The sequence below is a fragment of the Ahaetulla prasina genome, chromosome 3 (assembly GCF_028640845.1).
Source record: "Ahaetulla prasina isolate Xishuangbanna chromosome 3, ASM2864084v1, whole genome shotgun sequence".
In the NCBI taxonomy this organism is placed as follows: Eukaryota; Metazoa; Chordata; class Lepidosauria; order Squamata; family Colubridae; genus Ahaetulla; species Ahaetulla prasina.
In genome coordinates, this window is record NC_080541.1 from 228,341,576 (window position 1) to 228,355,664 (window position 14,089).

Below are 14,089 nucleotides of genomic sequence, written 5' to 3' on the forward strand. Positions count from 1 at the left end.
TAAAGAACCCCCACCCCCCATCTAGGTAGCGCCGTTCCTTAACCTCGCGTCCTCCTGATGCTTCGAGAGACACAGATCCAGCAATCCCTCACTGGCAGCCGGCTGAGTGGAAGGCATAGGTTTTGTAGTCCACCACCCAACATGAGCAGATTCCGGCATAAAGATGTCAAAGCAAAATTCCTCCGGAACATCGCCGGGCTGAATTCTTCAATGCGCGCCCCCTCCCCACTACATTTGCCGGCCGGGGGGGGAGGGGAAGGGAAGCCTGGAGGTGCGGAAGGAGGAGGCGAGAAAAGGAATGTTCAGACACACGTTTGTTTCCGTCCCTGCGGGTCGCGGCGACGGGGAGGCGGAGGGAGAAGAGTCAAAACTGTCCATCAACTCCCTCCAACCTTCCTTCCCTTCCCCTCCCCCACTCCCGACAACGTGTCCCGGGGCGCCCTCCACCTGCACCTGGCCCCGATCCCCCCTTTCCCCCCCCCCGTCCCGCCTCCCCACGACCAGCAGAGGGGGCGAAACCCGCGTTTGCAAAAAAAAAGTCCCGGGAACGCCAGTCCCATCAATGAAAGCGTGAGAGCGGGAAGCCGCGCCCCTCTCTTTCTCATTGGTTGACCGGCAGCCGCGAGGCTCCGCCCCACCGCTCCGAAGGCTATAAAAGCCGGCTCTCCGCCGCCGGAGCGCCACTCGCGGCTGCGTTAGACGGGTGGTTGGGGTTCTGTGCTCGAGTTCTGTCCTCGGAGTTGCGTCCGTTGGTGTCTCCCGGCCATGAAGGTGATCCCCGCCGCCTCCGCCGTCTCCCCCGGCCCTAGCTGCTCTCTCAAGGGCGCGGGGGGCGACCCTTTGCCGCGGTGTCTCTCGGAGCAGAGCGTGTCGTTGTCCCGCGTGGGCAGCCCCTCTTCCCGGGGTTTGCCCCTCGGCCCGGATCAAGCGGCCGCTGCCGCCGCTGCCTCGCTGCTACTGGACATGAAAGGCTGCTACTCGCGCCTGGCCGCGCTGGTGCCCACCTTACCTCGCCATCGCCGCGTCTCCAAAGTGGAGATCCTCCAGCACGTGATCGATTACATTTGGGATCTCCAGCTCGAGCTGCAGGACCCACTGGGTACCGGGGCGCCCCCTCCGCGGGGCGTGGACGAGCCGGCCGGAGGAGCCGAGGTGAGCCTTTCCCCCCTCCCGGAGAGAAGAGCAGGGCGCGCGCAACGTGGGGTCCGTGCCCATCTGCCCCCCCCCGCGCCCAGATCGCGCAGCCAGGGCTCCGTGGGGTTCGTGCCCATCTGCTCCCCGCGCCCAGATCGCGCAGCAATAGTCTGTGGGATTTGTGCCCATCTGCCCCATGCGCCCAGATCGCGCAGCAATAGGCCGTGGGGCTTGTGCCCATCTGCCCCATGTGCCCAGATTGTGCAGCAATGGTCCGTGGAGTTCGTGCCCATCTGCTCCCGCGCCCAGATCGCGCAGCAATAGTCTGTGGGATTTGTGCCCATCTGCCCCATGCGCCCAGATCGTGCAGGAATGGTCGGTGGAGTTCTTGCCCATCTGTCCCATGCGCCCAGATGGCGCAGCCAGGGCTCCGTGAAGTTCGTGCCCATCTGCTCCCCCTGCGCCCAGCAATAAACTAGGATTTGTGCCCATCTGCCCTATGTGCCCATCTGCCCTATGTGCCCAGATCGCGCAGCAATGGTCCGTGAGGTTCATGCCCGTCTGCTCCCCGTGCCCAGATTGCGCAATCAGGGCTCTATGTGGGGGGGTTTGCGTCCTGTCTGCCACCCCACCCCAGTGCCTAAGTTTCTTCCAAGGGCACTGCCAGCCTCCGCAGCGGTTTGTTGTAGACTTTTGCCAGTTGTGTGTTCCCATTGCTGGCCTGGGAATCTCCTGCCCTTCTCCAAATAAATTCACGACCCACAGAACAGGAATTTTGCTTGGGAAGCATGAGTTATCCAAGGGGAAATTCTCACCACCTTGCCAGCCCTTCTGGTGGGCATTGAGGTCCGTCCCCCCCACCCCCGTTGACTGCAGGGCATGCCAGCAACTGGTTGGCCAGGCCAGTTTTTTGAAGTCTGCTCAAGCTTTTGTTAGAATGTAGAAAGGAAATTTTGCTGAATTTTGATCGTTGCAGCAAATCCAGCGGAATCTGGTGCCCCGTTTTGCAGTGATAACACTTCTCTAACAAGACAGCTTGGAAGGTTTTTGCTTTTCAGTAGAATTGGAGGCGCCATCCTGTCTCTGGATTCTTAGAAGAAGAAGAGAAAAAAAATCACTTTTAGGATCTTGAGATTAGAAACGATTTCTCTATAATTCTCTAGGTCAGGGGTCTCCAACCTTGGCAACTTTAAGACCTGTGGACTTCAACTTTAAGATCTGTAGACTTCAACTCCCAGAATTGCACAGGTCTTAAAGTTTCTAAGGTTGGAGACCCCTGCTCTAGGTGCTTTCTGAATTGTATCCCCCCTTTCCAAATCTGTCCAAGGTTGTCGGCCTTCACTTTTTTTGCAGTGTTCGCAGATGGAGGAAGGATTTTTTTTAAAAAAAAAAGTTCCTGATACTTTTATATAAAATATACTTTTTCTAGAACTCCATTCTTTTTGTACAAAGTTTACAGCTGTTCATCTCCTTTCTCTCCTCCATTATATACCCAGATTTGTTTACAGGTAGTCACTGTTCATTTAATGACCATTCAAAGTTACAATGGCACTGAAAATGTGACTTATGACCGTTTTTCACACTTAACAACCGTTGCGGCGTCCCCGTAGTCGCCCGATCAAAATCCAGCCGCTTGGCAACTGACTCCTACTTATGACCGTTGCCGTGTCCTAGGGTCACGTGATCCCCCTTTTGCGATCTTCCGACAAGCAAAGTCCACTGGGAAGCCAGATTCACTTAACAACCGGGTTACTCACTTAGTGACTGCGGCGATTCACTTAACAGCGGTGGCAAGGAAGTTCGTAAAACGGGGCGAAACTCACTTAGCCAATGTCTCAACTTAGCATCCGAAATATTACCCTCCATTGTGGTTGTAGGTTGAGGATTTGCATGTATACACAGCTGTCCATCCCTTACCCCAGGGGTCACCAACCTTTCGGACCTCGGGGACCACTAAATTCCTAATTTTAAATCCCACGGACGACTAATATGAATTTTTTAAAAAAGATAAATAGTATTTAGTGCAATATAAAAAATGCAAACAATTTTTCTGCGGACCACCATAATTTTCTCACGGACCACTGGTTGGTGATCACTGCCCTACCCCATTATAAATTGTTTATTTGGTTGTTGTTTTTTAATATAATGACGATATGAAGGAATCTTTCAATTATGCCAGTCCAAGAGCCTCTGCTGTCGAATTCTGGCCGAATGGGCATTTTATTTATTTATTTATTTTGTGTGGATTTTCGGAATAAACCAGTTGCAAGAAAAGAAAACTCTCTAGATTAAACAGCTGCTTTTAGGGGTATGTCAGCTTCCGAGTTTCACAACATTCTTGAACTGGCTGTTGACCTCACTCTTGTGGCATCTGCAAGCTGGTGTCACCATCTTTTCTGTTCCTCTTTTTGACCACCGAAACCATACAATTAATTCACCTTTTTTTTGCCTTCGGGGTGGGGGAAGGGGCGGATGGCAGCACAACTGCTAATTTTTTCTCTTTTAACCCTTTGCTTTTAATTTTGTCTTTCAAAACAGCCTGCTTGCGTTAGCTCGGACGACCGGATCTTGTGCCGCTGAAGAAGCCTGCCGGAAGATCCGTTTGTGAAACGCCTTCCTTATATCCCTCCAATGGCTGGGAAAGTGGGGCGCTTCGGTGGTGATGTGGTTGGTGATGATGTCTGTCTGCCTCTACCCCATTTCCTTCGCTGGATGGCAAGATGAAAACTGGGTTTTTGGGAGGTCAAGACACGACGGGGAATCCTTGTCCGTCGCTCCGGTGCTTTTAATCCCAGATGGGACCGACTTGCTAGACTTGGACTCAAAATAGTACCATCCCGCATCTCTTTTTAACGTCTTGATGGGACCGTGCCTTTTTTTTTTCCTTTTCTGCTTTCTTTAAAAGCAGGGACTTAAATACCCGATGCGAATATTTCTCAGTTTTCTGAGAATTGACTGTATTGTATATTACAATGCTCCTTATTTCTGAGAATATTTTTCTACTGTTGTTTTGCTATTGTTAGGGAATCAAATGCATTATGTGCTGTGAAAAAGGCTTTTTGTAGTGTCATTTCATTGAGGATGGGAGGAGGGAATGGGTGGGTGTTGGGGAGACCCACCCCAGACCCCAACTATGTTGGTTGTGGGGGGAGGGGGGCTTGGGGATTCCCCCAGATCCAAGCTATGCTGGTTAGGGGAATCTTGGGTTTGATGTCACAGCCTAAATCAGGTCTTCAAACTTGGCCGCTTTCAGACTTGTGGACTTCAACTCCCAGAATTCAAATCCCAGAATAGTGGAAACCCCACCAATCCTAGGCCAAGGGTGGCCGTCAATCACAGTTTAGAGCAGCATTTCTCAAGCATGGCTGCTTTGTGGACTTCAACTCCCAGAATTCCCCAGCCAGCAACTGTTTAAAAATCCACAAGTTTAAAGTGACAGAAGAGTGTGTTTTACGTGAAATGCCTGAGTGAAGAGATGAGGCTAAAGTTTGTCTCCACCCAGGTTGGGAATGAAAAAGCGCTTGCCGGGATGATAGATGGTCTGCTTTGAGCAGGGGGTTGGACTAGATGATCTCCAAGGTCCCTTCCAGCCCTAGGATACATAGGATATACCAGTCTGGTAAAAAGGCTGAGAGATAAAACCTCTCTTAGCGATGGTGCCTGAAAGATTAGTTGGCAGGAGAATCCAAATTCTAGGGCTGAAGGGACCTTAGAGGTCTTCTAGCCCAACCCAGTGCAGAGATGCTCTGCTCATCGCAAATGGTTGCGCAATCTCCAACAGATGCAGCCCCTTATAACTTCAGAATGCTGGCTTGTTCTGTTGGCTTTCACAATTGGGAAATTCAGACCCACCAAAGATCATGTAGCCCTTGACTTACAGTAGTGGCCAAAATCGTTGGAAACCTTTTGGGAAAAGTGTATTTTCTAAAACTAGCTAATGACACCACTTTTTTTTTGCAGTAGTACCATAAAAATTATATATCAATGGAAAGTTAATTTAATTAAGAATGTAATGCAATAGCTTTTATGAAGGATTTGCTCCTAGAATAGCAGTTACAGTATAAAAAGAAAAGTGAAACACGTAGAAAAAACGAGATATACAAAAATTACCACCATGTCAGTTAATACTTAATTGGGTAACCTTTAGCATGAATTATGGCCTTACAACGTCTTCCCATGGAGTGAACCAAGTCTTTTGAGTTCTGCAGCTTTTCTAATGTGAAACCAAGATTAAATGATGGCTTCTATTAACTGGGTTTTATTGCTGGGTCGCTTCCGACTAACCAATTTCTTTAGTCTGCTCCATCGATTTTCAATTGGGTTAAGGTTTGGGCTATTCCCAGGCCATTCCAGCAGTGGAATAGGATTATCTTGAAACTCCAAAAAAAAAAGTGGTGTTATTGGCCATCAAACCTCAAAAATACACTTTTCCCCAAAAGGTTTCCACAATTTTGGCCACGACTGTACAACAATCCAACCAAAGTTAAATATCCCTTAAAAAAAGTGATCAATGACATTTTTTCACACTTCACGACCATTGCAGCATCCCCACGGTCACATGACCAAAATTCAGACAATTTTGGCAACTGACTCACATTTACGACGGTTGCGATGTCTTGGGGGGAGGTGTCACATACGCGATGTTTCCAGATTCACTTAACAAGCCGTGTTACTAACTAAACTTCTGTGAAACACTTAAAAAGACTGGCAAGAAAAGTCATAGAACGGAGCAAAACTTACTTCACAACAGAAATTGGGGGCTCAGTTACGGTCGTAAGTTAAGAACTACCTGTATTCATTCCAAAGCAGGGGTCTCCAACCTTGGCCACTTTTAAGACTTGTGGAGTTGCTGGCTGAGGGATTCTGGGAGTTGAAGTCCACAAGTCTTAAAAGTGGCCAAGGTTGGAGACCCCTGCTCCAAAGAGCTTCCTACTAAACCTGCCAGCCGGGTAAGCCAGTTCCAGCTGGCAAAATTTTAGAAAGTTTCCGGCTCATTTTAATGTCACATATCTACTTTTCCCCTTGCAACCTTTCCTCTTCTTCCCATTGCAACTCTGGGAAACTGAGGCTGAAGCCCCAAAGGCAACCTGGTGCCTTTTTGGGGGTTCCTGGGCGCAGCGCCCTGTGGTGCCGGCAGAATCCGCCTGCCAATGGGAGTGACTTTCTGCAGAAACTGGGTGGGTTCGGATTGTGTCCTCCAGGGTTTGTGAGTAATGCTGCCGCTTGAGTGGGAAGGAACCAGTCCCTGCCAGTCCCTAGAGGTGGAGAAGACACGCACCCGCTGTGTAAATTGGTTGTGCAGCTGCTAAGCTGGGGGCAGAGTTTTTACCACGTGGAGCAGAGCTGGAGAAGAACGGAGTTGGGATTACGAGACCTAGGAGGTTTGCAGAGAAGAGTAACTAAGATGATTAAAGTCCTGGAGACTAAAACGTGAAACGGTTGCAGGATTAAGAGAGTTGGAAGGGACCTTGGAGGTCCTCTAGTCCAACCCCCTGTTCAAGCAGGAGATCTTATATCATTTCTGACAGTCTTTCAAGACAGGTTCAGTCTCTTGAAAGCTTCCAGTGATGAAGCTCCCACAACTTCTGAAGGCAACTTCTATTCCATTGATATAACTTTGAACAGTCATTAAAGAAATTATTGTAAGGACTACCTACTCCTTGTTAGAGGACTACCTATCCTTGCTGGCTTAGGAAATCTGGGAGTTGAGGTCCACACGTCATCAAAGAGCCAAGTTTGCAGACCCCTGTTCTAGAGCTTAAACCAGGTTCCATGAACATCTGTTATCTGCAGTTGAGCTGAGAGATTGTGTGGTGACCCCAATTCTGCCTCTCCTAGTCCAACTTCCTAACCGCTACACCAGTCTCCTATTTTGAGTGGGAGACCCGAAAGACATGCCCAGGGTGCAGAGCAACCTGAGATGTGGGACCATCATAACGGCTGATGGCCATGTAGAAGACACTTCCATGCTGGCTCCAAAAGAACCACATGTTTGCTTCCGTGAAGAAGACACCGAGAGCTAAGCTAACCCAAAACGAAGACTTTGCTTTTTCTGGCCAGACTGTTGATCGGGATGGGTGGGTGGGGGGTGTCTAAGCTGACTTTTCTGACCCACCACAGGTCTTCTGACCCATTGCAGAACATGAGACCTCACACATGGCTCCATGTGCATCATTTGGTTGGAAAGATCCAGCCAAGCAAATTCCTTGTGTGTCCAATCACATTTGGCCAATAAAGAATTCTATTCTATTCTATTCTATTCTATTCTGTTCCTTTCATATTCTATTCTATTCTATTCTATTCTGATTTAAGGGGCTGTCATAGAGGAGGGGGTCCACCTATTCTCCAAAGCAGGGGTCTCCAACCTTGGCAACTTTAAGCCTGGCGGACTTTCAACTCCCAGAATTCCCCTGCTTTGCTGGCTGAGATGCGGGTTGGCTGGCTTGGGAATTCTGGGAGTTGAAGTCCGCCAGGCTTAAAGTTGCCAAGGTTGGAGACCCCTGCTCCAAAAGACCTGAAGGCAGGACAAGAAGCAATGGCTGGACACTCACGAAGGGGAGAAGCAACCTAGAACTAAGGAGAAACTTTCTAACAGTGAGGGCAATTAACCGGTGGAACAGAATTTCAGAAGTCGTGAGCTTAAACCAGGTTCCGTTGAGGATCTGGAGTTAATTAGTGGAACAAAAGTTGCCTGCAGAAGTTGTGAATGCTCCAACACTGGAAGTTTTTAAGAAGAGATTGGCTAACCATTTGTCTGGAATGGTATAAGGTTTCCTGCTTGAGCAGGGGGCTGGACTAGAAGACCTCCAAGGTCCCTTCCAACTCTTGTTATTCGGTAATCCTGTAAGGTTCTCCTGCTTGAGCAGAGGGTTGGACTAGAAGACCTCCGAGGTCCCTTCCAACCGTTATTCAATCATTCTGCTTGTGGATCATTTTTCCTCCCCCTCTCTCTCAGAAAAGACCCTTTTGATGGCTGGATCTGTGCGTCTCTGCGCGTGTACAATCTCCAGAGTCTGGAGCACAGAATGGAGACAGCGCATAGCCAGCGCATAGGTTGGTGATGTTTGCTGCTCATCCCTGGGCTTCCCCTCCCTCCCCTCCTCCCTCCCCTCCCCCTCCCCAACACCTCTGGCTCCCACCCAGCCCATCTGGAGCCTGGCTCGGCTGGCCTGTTTGTTAATGTTTCAATCAGCTGTATGCGCAGCTCTGGAATGTGTACCGCATTTAACCTGAGCTTCCCCAGGTGTACCGAGGCGCCAGCTTGTCTGCGGCCTGCCTCCTCCTTTTGGCAGGGCTGTACTTATCTAAACATGACTCTCCACTCCCCCCCCCTCTCTCCACACACCCCAGTGGGTGAGCAAACACACCCACACACCCCCCTTGCACATTCTGGGTGTGTGCAGTGCCGCACAGCTGCTGCCTTGCAAGCAGCTCATGAGTCCTCGCTCTCCCTCCCACAGCTTAGCCAGCCGGCCACACGCGAGTTTGGACACAGAGCAAGTCGGGAAGAAGAGAAATCTTCGGGGGAAGACCCAGAAAGATATTCCTAATGCATTTAAAAAAAAAAAAAAGAAAGATATTATAATTATTTTGTTTTACACAAATGAAAGTCAATATACATGGCCCAGGATGATGTTGCAGAATCTTGACTCTGGGCAGCTTAAAATCAAAGAGCAAAAGAAGGAAAATGTTAAAAGCGCTATCGAGTTTTTAACAATAAAATTGATCAACGGTAAAAACTAACCAAGGAGAGGAGCAACCTGGAATTAAGGAGGATTCCTAATAATAATTCCTAATAGGAGAATTAACCAGTGGAACTGCTCGCCACCAGATGTGGTGGGTGCTTCATCGCTGCAGGTTTTTAAGAAGAAACCAGACATCTATCTGTCTGGAATGGTGTCGTCTCCTTTTTTAAGCAGAGGGTTGGGCTAGAAGACCTCCAAGGTCCCTTCCAATTCTTTTATTCTGCTAACATCATCAGAGCTTACCTAGTTTGGGTTTCAGTCATCACAACCGTTCCAAAGAGTATTAATTAATACATGGATTAAAAAAAGTAATTGTCCAGGGACTGCCATTTGTCAGAAATAGTGTAGGGTCTCCTACATGAGCAGCGGGTTGGACTGGATGACCTTCAAGGTCCCTTCCAGTTTTATTCTGATTCCGATGGGTGAGGGGGGCAGTTGCTTTTGTAGCTTTTCTTGGCTAAATTACAAGGGAGGGGATTATTTATTTATTTATTTTATTTATTTATTTTGTCACAACAATATATGTAGGTATCATACAAAAGATTATATAATATATAAACACGTATATGAGTAAATATAAGGAGGTATAAGCATATATGTATATAGGAAGAAGAAAAGAAAAACAATAGGACAGGAACGGTAAGCACGTTTGTGCGCTTATGCACGCCCCTTATGGTCCTCTTAGGAAAGGGGTGAGGTCAAAAGTGGAAAGTTTTTGGTTAAAGCTTTTGGGATTATGGGAAGAGACCACAGAGTCAGGTAAAGTGTTCCAAGCACTGATGATTCTGTTACAGAAGTCATATTTTCTGCAATCTAGATTAAAGCGGTTGACATTAAGTTTAAATCTATTAGTTGCTCTAGTAGTATTGCAATTAAAGCTGAAGTAGTCTTTAACAGGAAGGACATTACAATAGATGATTCTGTGAGTTAAACTTAGGTCTTGTCGAAGGCGACGGAGTTCCAAGTTTTCCAAGCCTAGGATTTCAAGTCTGGTGGGATAGGGTATTTTATTGTTTTCAGAGGAATGGAGAACTCTTCTTGTAAAATATTTCTGGACACGTTCAATTGTATTGATGTCAGAGATGTGGTGAAGGTTCCAGACAGGCGAGCTGTATTCTAGAATTGGTCTAGCAAATGTTTTATATGCTCTGGTTAGTAGTGGGGTGTTTTTGGAAAAGAAGCTACGCAAGATTAGGTTTACAACTCTTAGAGCCTTTTTTGCTATGTAGTTGCAGTGGGCTTTGGGTCAGAGATCCTTTTCTGGCAAACGTTTGGCATTGAGTCCCTGTGAATCCTGCAGTTGTTGTTGTTGTTTTTTTTACTGTTGTTCAGGTTCCTTTTTCCAGCTGTTGCTGCTGTTTCTTTTCACACAGGAAGGCCTCCTTGATCAATACGGCGTGCTAAGCCCTGCCCTGAAACAACAGCCACAATCGCACAAAAACAAAAACAGCTGCCTCCCATTTCAACACGTTGCATCTCCCGAGTTGCTAAACTCCAGGTTGGAAAACGCGAGTTCGGGATGGGTCAAATCGGAGGCGGCGCATCTGCACTGAATCTGGTAAGCAGGGAGTCCTCGGCGTTACGACGATGGCGGAGACCTGAATGACGGTTGCTAAGCGAGGAGCTTGTCCGGTGAATTCTGACCTGATTTTACGACCTTTCCTGCCACCGTCGTTAAGCGAATCAGTGCAGTTGTGAAGTTAGTCACACGGTCGTTCAGTGAGGCGGGCTTCCCCGCTGACTTTGCTGGTCAGGAGGTCACCAAAGGGGATCACGTGACCCCGGGACACTGCGACCGTCGTAAATATGAGTCAATTGCCAAATGTGTGAGTTTTGATCACGTGACTGCGGGGGTCCAGCAATGGTCGTAAGTGTGAAAAGTGTGCAGCGCTGTTGCAACTTTGAATGGTCACTAAACAAATGGTTGTAAGTTGAGGACTACCTATAACCTGTACAGGTAGTCCTCAATTAACAACAGTTCACAGAAGCAATGGTTGGAAACTAATTAAGGAGAGAAGCAACCTGGAATTAAGGAGAAACTTCCTGACAGTGAATTAACCAATTAACCAGTGGAACTGCTTGCCTCAAGAAGTTGTGGGTGCTTTCATCAATGGAGGTTTTTCAAGAAGAGACTGGACTGCCATCTGTCAGGATAGGATAGGATAGGATAGGATAGGATAGGATGGGATGTTGTGGGGTCTCCTACTTGTGGGGGGTTGGACTAGACGACCTACAAGATCTCTTCTCTTCTCTTCTCTTCTCTTCTCTTCTCTTCTCTTCTCTTCTCTTCTCTTCTCTTCTCTTCTCTTCTCTTCTCTTCTCCCCTCCCCTTCCCTTCCTCTTCTCTTCTCTCCTCTCCTCCCTTACCCTACCCTACCCTACCCTATTATTTCTATTCTATTCTGTTCTGTTCTGTTCCGTTCCGTTCCGTTCCGTTCCGTTCCATTCCCTATTCTATTCTATTCTATTCTATTCTATTCTATTCCAGTCGTCCAGTCCAGTCCATTCTATTGCATTCTATTGCATTCCATTGCATATTCTATTCCATTCCATTCTATTCTATTCTATTCTATTCTATTCTATTCTATTCTATTCTGTTCTGTTCTGTTCTGTTCTGTTCTGTTCTGTCCTGTTCTGTTCCGTTCCGTTCCGTTCCACTCCACTCCTATTCTATTCTATTCTATTCTATTCTATTCTATTCTATTCTATTCTATTCTATTCTATTCTATTGTATTCTATTCTATTCTATTCTATTCTATTCCCTCTTCTCTTCTCTTCTCTTTTCTTCTCTTCCATTCCATTCCATTCCATTTCATTCTCTATTCTATTCTATTCTATTCTATTCTATTCTATTCTATTCTATTCTATTCTATTCTATTCTATTCCATTCCATTCCATTCCCTCTTCTCTTCTCTTCTCTTCTCTTCTCTTCTCTTCTCTTCTCTTCTCTTCTCTTCCATTCCATTTCATTCTCTATTCTATTCTATTCTATTCTATTCTATTCTATTCTATTCTATTCTATTCTATTCTATTCTATTCTATTCTATTCTATTCTATTCTATTCTCTATTCTATTCTAATCTATTCTATTCTATTCCATTCCATTCCATTCTATTCTCTTCTCTCTCTCTCTCTCTTCTCTTCTCTCTCTCTTCTTCTCTTCCATTCCATTTCATTCTCTATTCTATTCTATTCTATCTATTCTATTCTATTCTATTCTATTCTATTCTATTCTATTCTATTCTATTCTATTCCATTCCCTCTTCTCTTCTCTTCTCTTCTCTTCTCTTCTCTTTCATTCTCTATTCTATTCTATTCTATTCTATTCTATTCTATTCTATTCTATTCTATTCTATTCTATTCTATTCTATTCTCAACTTCCAGTGATTCACAACATCTCTGGCAAGAAATGAGGCAAAAGAAACTCATTTAACAAATGTCTCACTTAGCAGGAGAAATTTGGAACTCAGCTGTGGTCATAAGTCAAGTACTAGCTGTACTTCACCCATCCTCTTCTGCACACAAAACTTTAATTGCTTAGGAAGAAGGAAAGTTGGTTGCTACACGAGGGACCGACTGCTGAGTAAACACGGGCAGAATTATATTCTTAAGTGACTTAATTAGACTTAAGTCCATCAATTATAGAAGACATTATAGAAGGCCCCAGTTCTCAGGGAAAAGAAAATAGCAGCCTCTTTCTTCATAATGCACCCCAAGAGAGTTTTGCCAGGGGAGGGAGAGAAGTGCAAGGAGGGTTTCCTTACATATATTTCTACATTATATATTCTATATTATAATATATATATAAATATATATCAAATATATTTAAAGAAATATGCCTCTCCTTAAATATGAGCCAGCAACGTGCAGTGGAAGGCAAAAAAGCGAATATAATCCTTGGTTGTATAAAAAGAGGCATAGAATCCAAATCACATTAAGTTTTAATACCGCTTTATAAAGCCTTTATAAAAGCTACACCTGGAATCCTGCATCCAGTTTTGGTCCCCACATTACAAAAAAAGATGTTGAGACTTTGGAAAAAGTGCAGAGAAGAGCAACTAAGAGGATCAAAGGCTCAGAGGCTAAAACATACGAAGATACGGTTGCAGGATTTGGGTTTGGCCAGTTTAGAAAAATAGAAGGACTAAGGGGGCCATAATAGCAGTCTTTCAGTATTTGAGGGGCTACCACAAAGAGGAGGGGGTCAATCTATTATCCAAAGCACCAGAGGGCAGGACAAGAAACAACGGATGGAAACGAACCAAGGAGAGAAGCAACTTGCCACCAGAAATTGTGGGTACTGAATCACTTAATAGAATAGAATAGAATAGAATAGAATAGAATAGAATAGAATAGAATAGAATAGAATAGAATAGAATAGAATTTTTATTGGCCAAGTGTGATTGGACACACAAGGAATTTGTCTTGGTGCATATGCTCTCAGTGGAGAAAAATCTCACTGGAGATTTTTAAGAAGAGACTGGACAGCCATTTGTCTGAAATGTATACTATATGATTTCCTGCTTGAGAAAGGGGGTTGGACTAGATGACCCCAAGGTCTCTTCCAGCTCTATTTGAGTAAAGTCCTTTGGCCTTCTTTGCAGAGCGGGTTCAGAGGAGGGGAGGCTGCCCCTGGGTCGTTGTTCAGAGCAGAAAAGGCCCAGCTGGTATGCAGACAAAGAAAGCCAGCAGACAGATAGATAGATAGATAGATAGATAGATAGATAGATAGATAGATAGATAGATAGATAGATAGATAGATAGATAGATAGATAGATAGATAGATAGATAGATAGATATAGATGATAGACAGACAGATAGATAGATAGATAGATAGATAGATAGATAGATAGATAGATAGATAGATAGATAGATAGATAGATAGATAGATAGATAGATAGATAGATAGAAAAATAGATATATAACTTTAGATAGATGATAGATAGATAAATAGATAGATAGATAGATAGATAGATAGATAGATAGATAGATGATAGAAAAATAGATAGATAGATAGATAGATAGATAGATAGATAGATAGATAGATAGATATAGATCGATGATAGATAGATAGAAAAATAGATAGATAGATAGATAGATAGATAGATAGATAGATAGATAGATAGAAAGAAAGAAAGAAAAATAGATATATAACTTTAGATAGATAGATAGATAGATAGATAGATAGATAGATAGATAGATAGATAGATA

At 45.3% G+C, this 14,089-nt stretch overlaps 1 protein-coding gene across 1 annotated transcript; it reads left to right on the forward strand.

The window, feature by feature from the left end:
* Positions 1 to 698: 698 nt before the first annotated feature.
* ID1 (inhibitor of DNA binding 1) lies at positions 699 to 4,187 on the forward strand. Its single transcript, XM_058174658.1, has 2 exons — positions 699 to 1,152; positions 3,673 to 4,187. The coding sequence occupies exons 1-2, from the start codon at positions 766 to 768 to the stop codon at positions 3,712 to 3,714; spliced, it is 429 nt and encodes a 142-aa protein (XP_058030641.1). The 5' UTR covers positions 699 to 765; the 3' UTR covers positions 3,715 to 4,187.
* Positions 4,188 to 14,089: the final 9,902 nt, after the last annotated feature.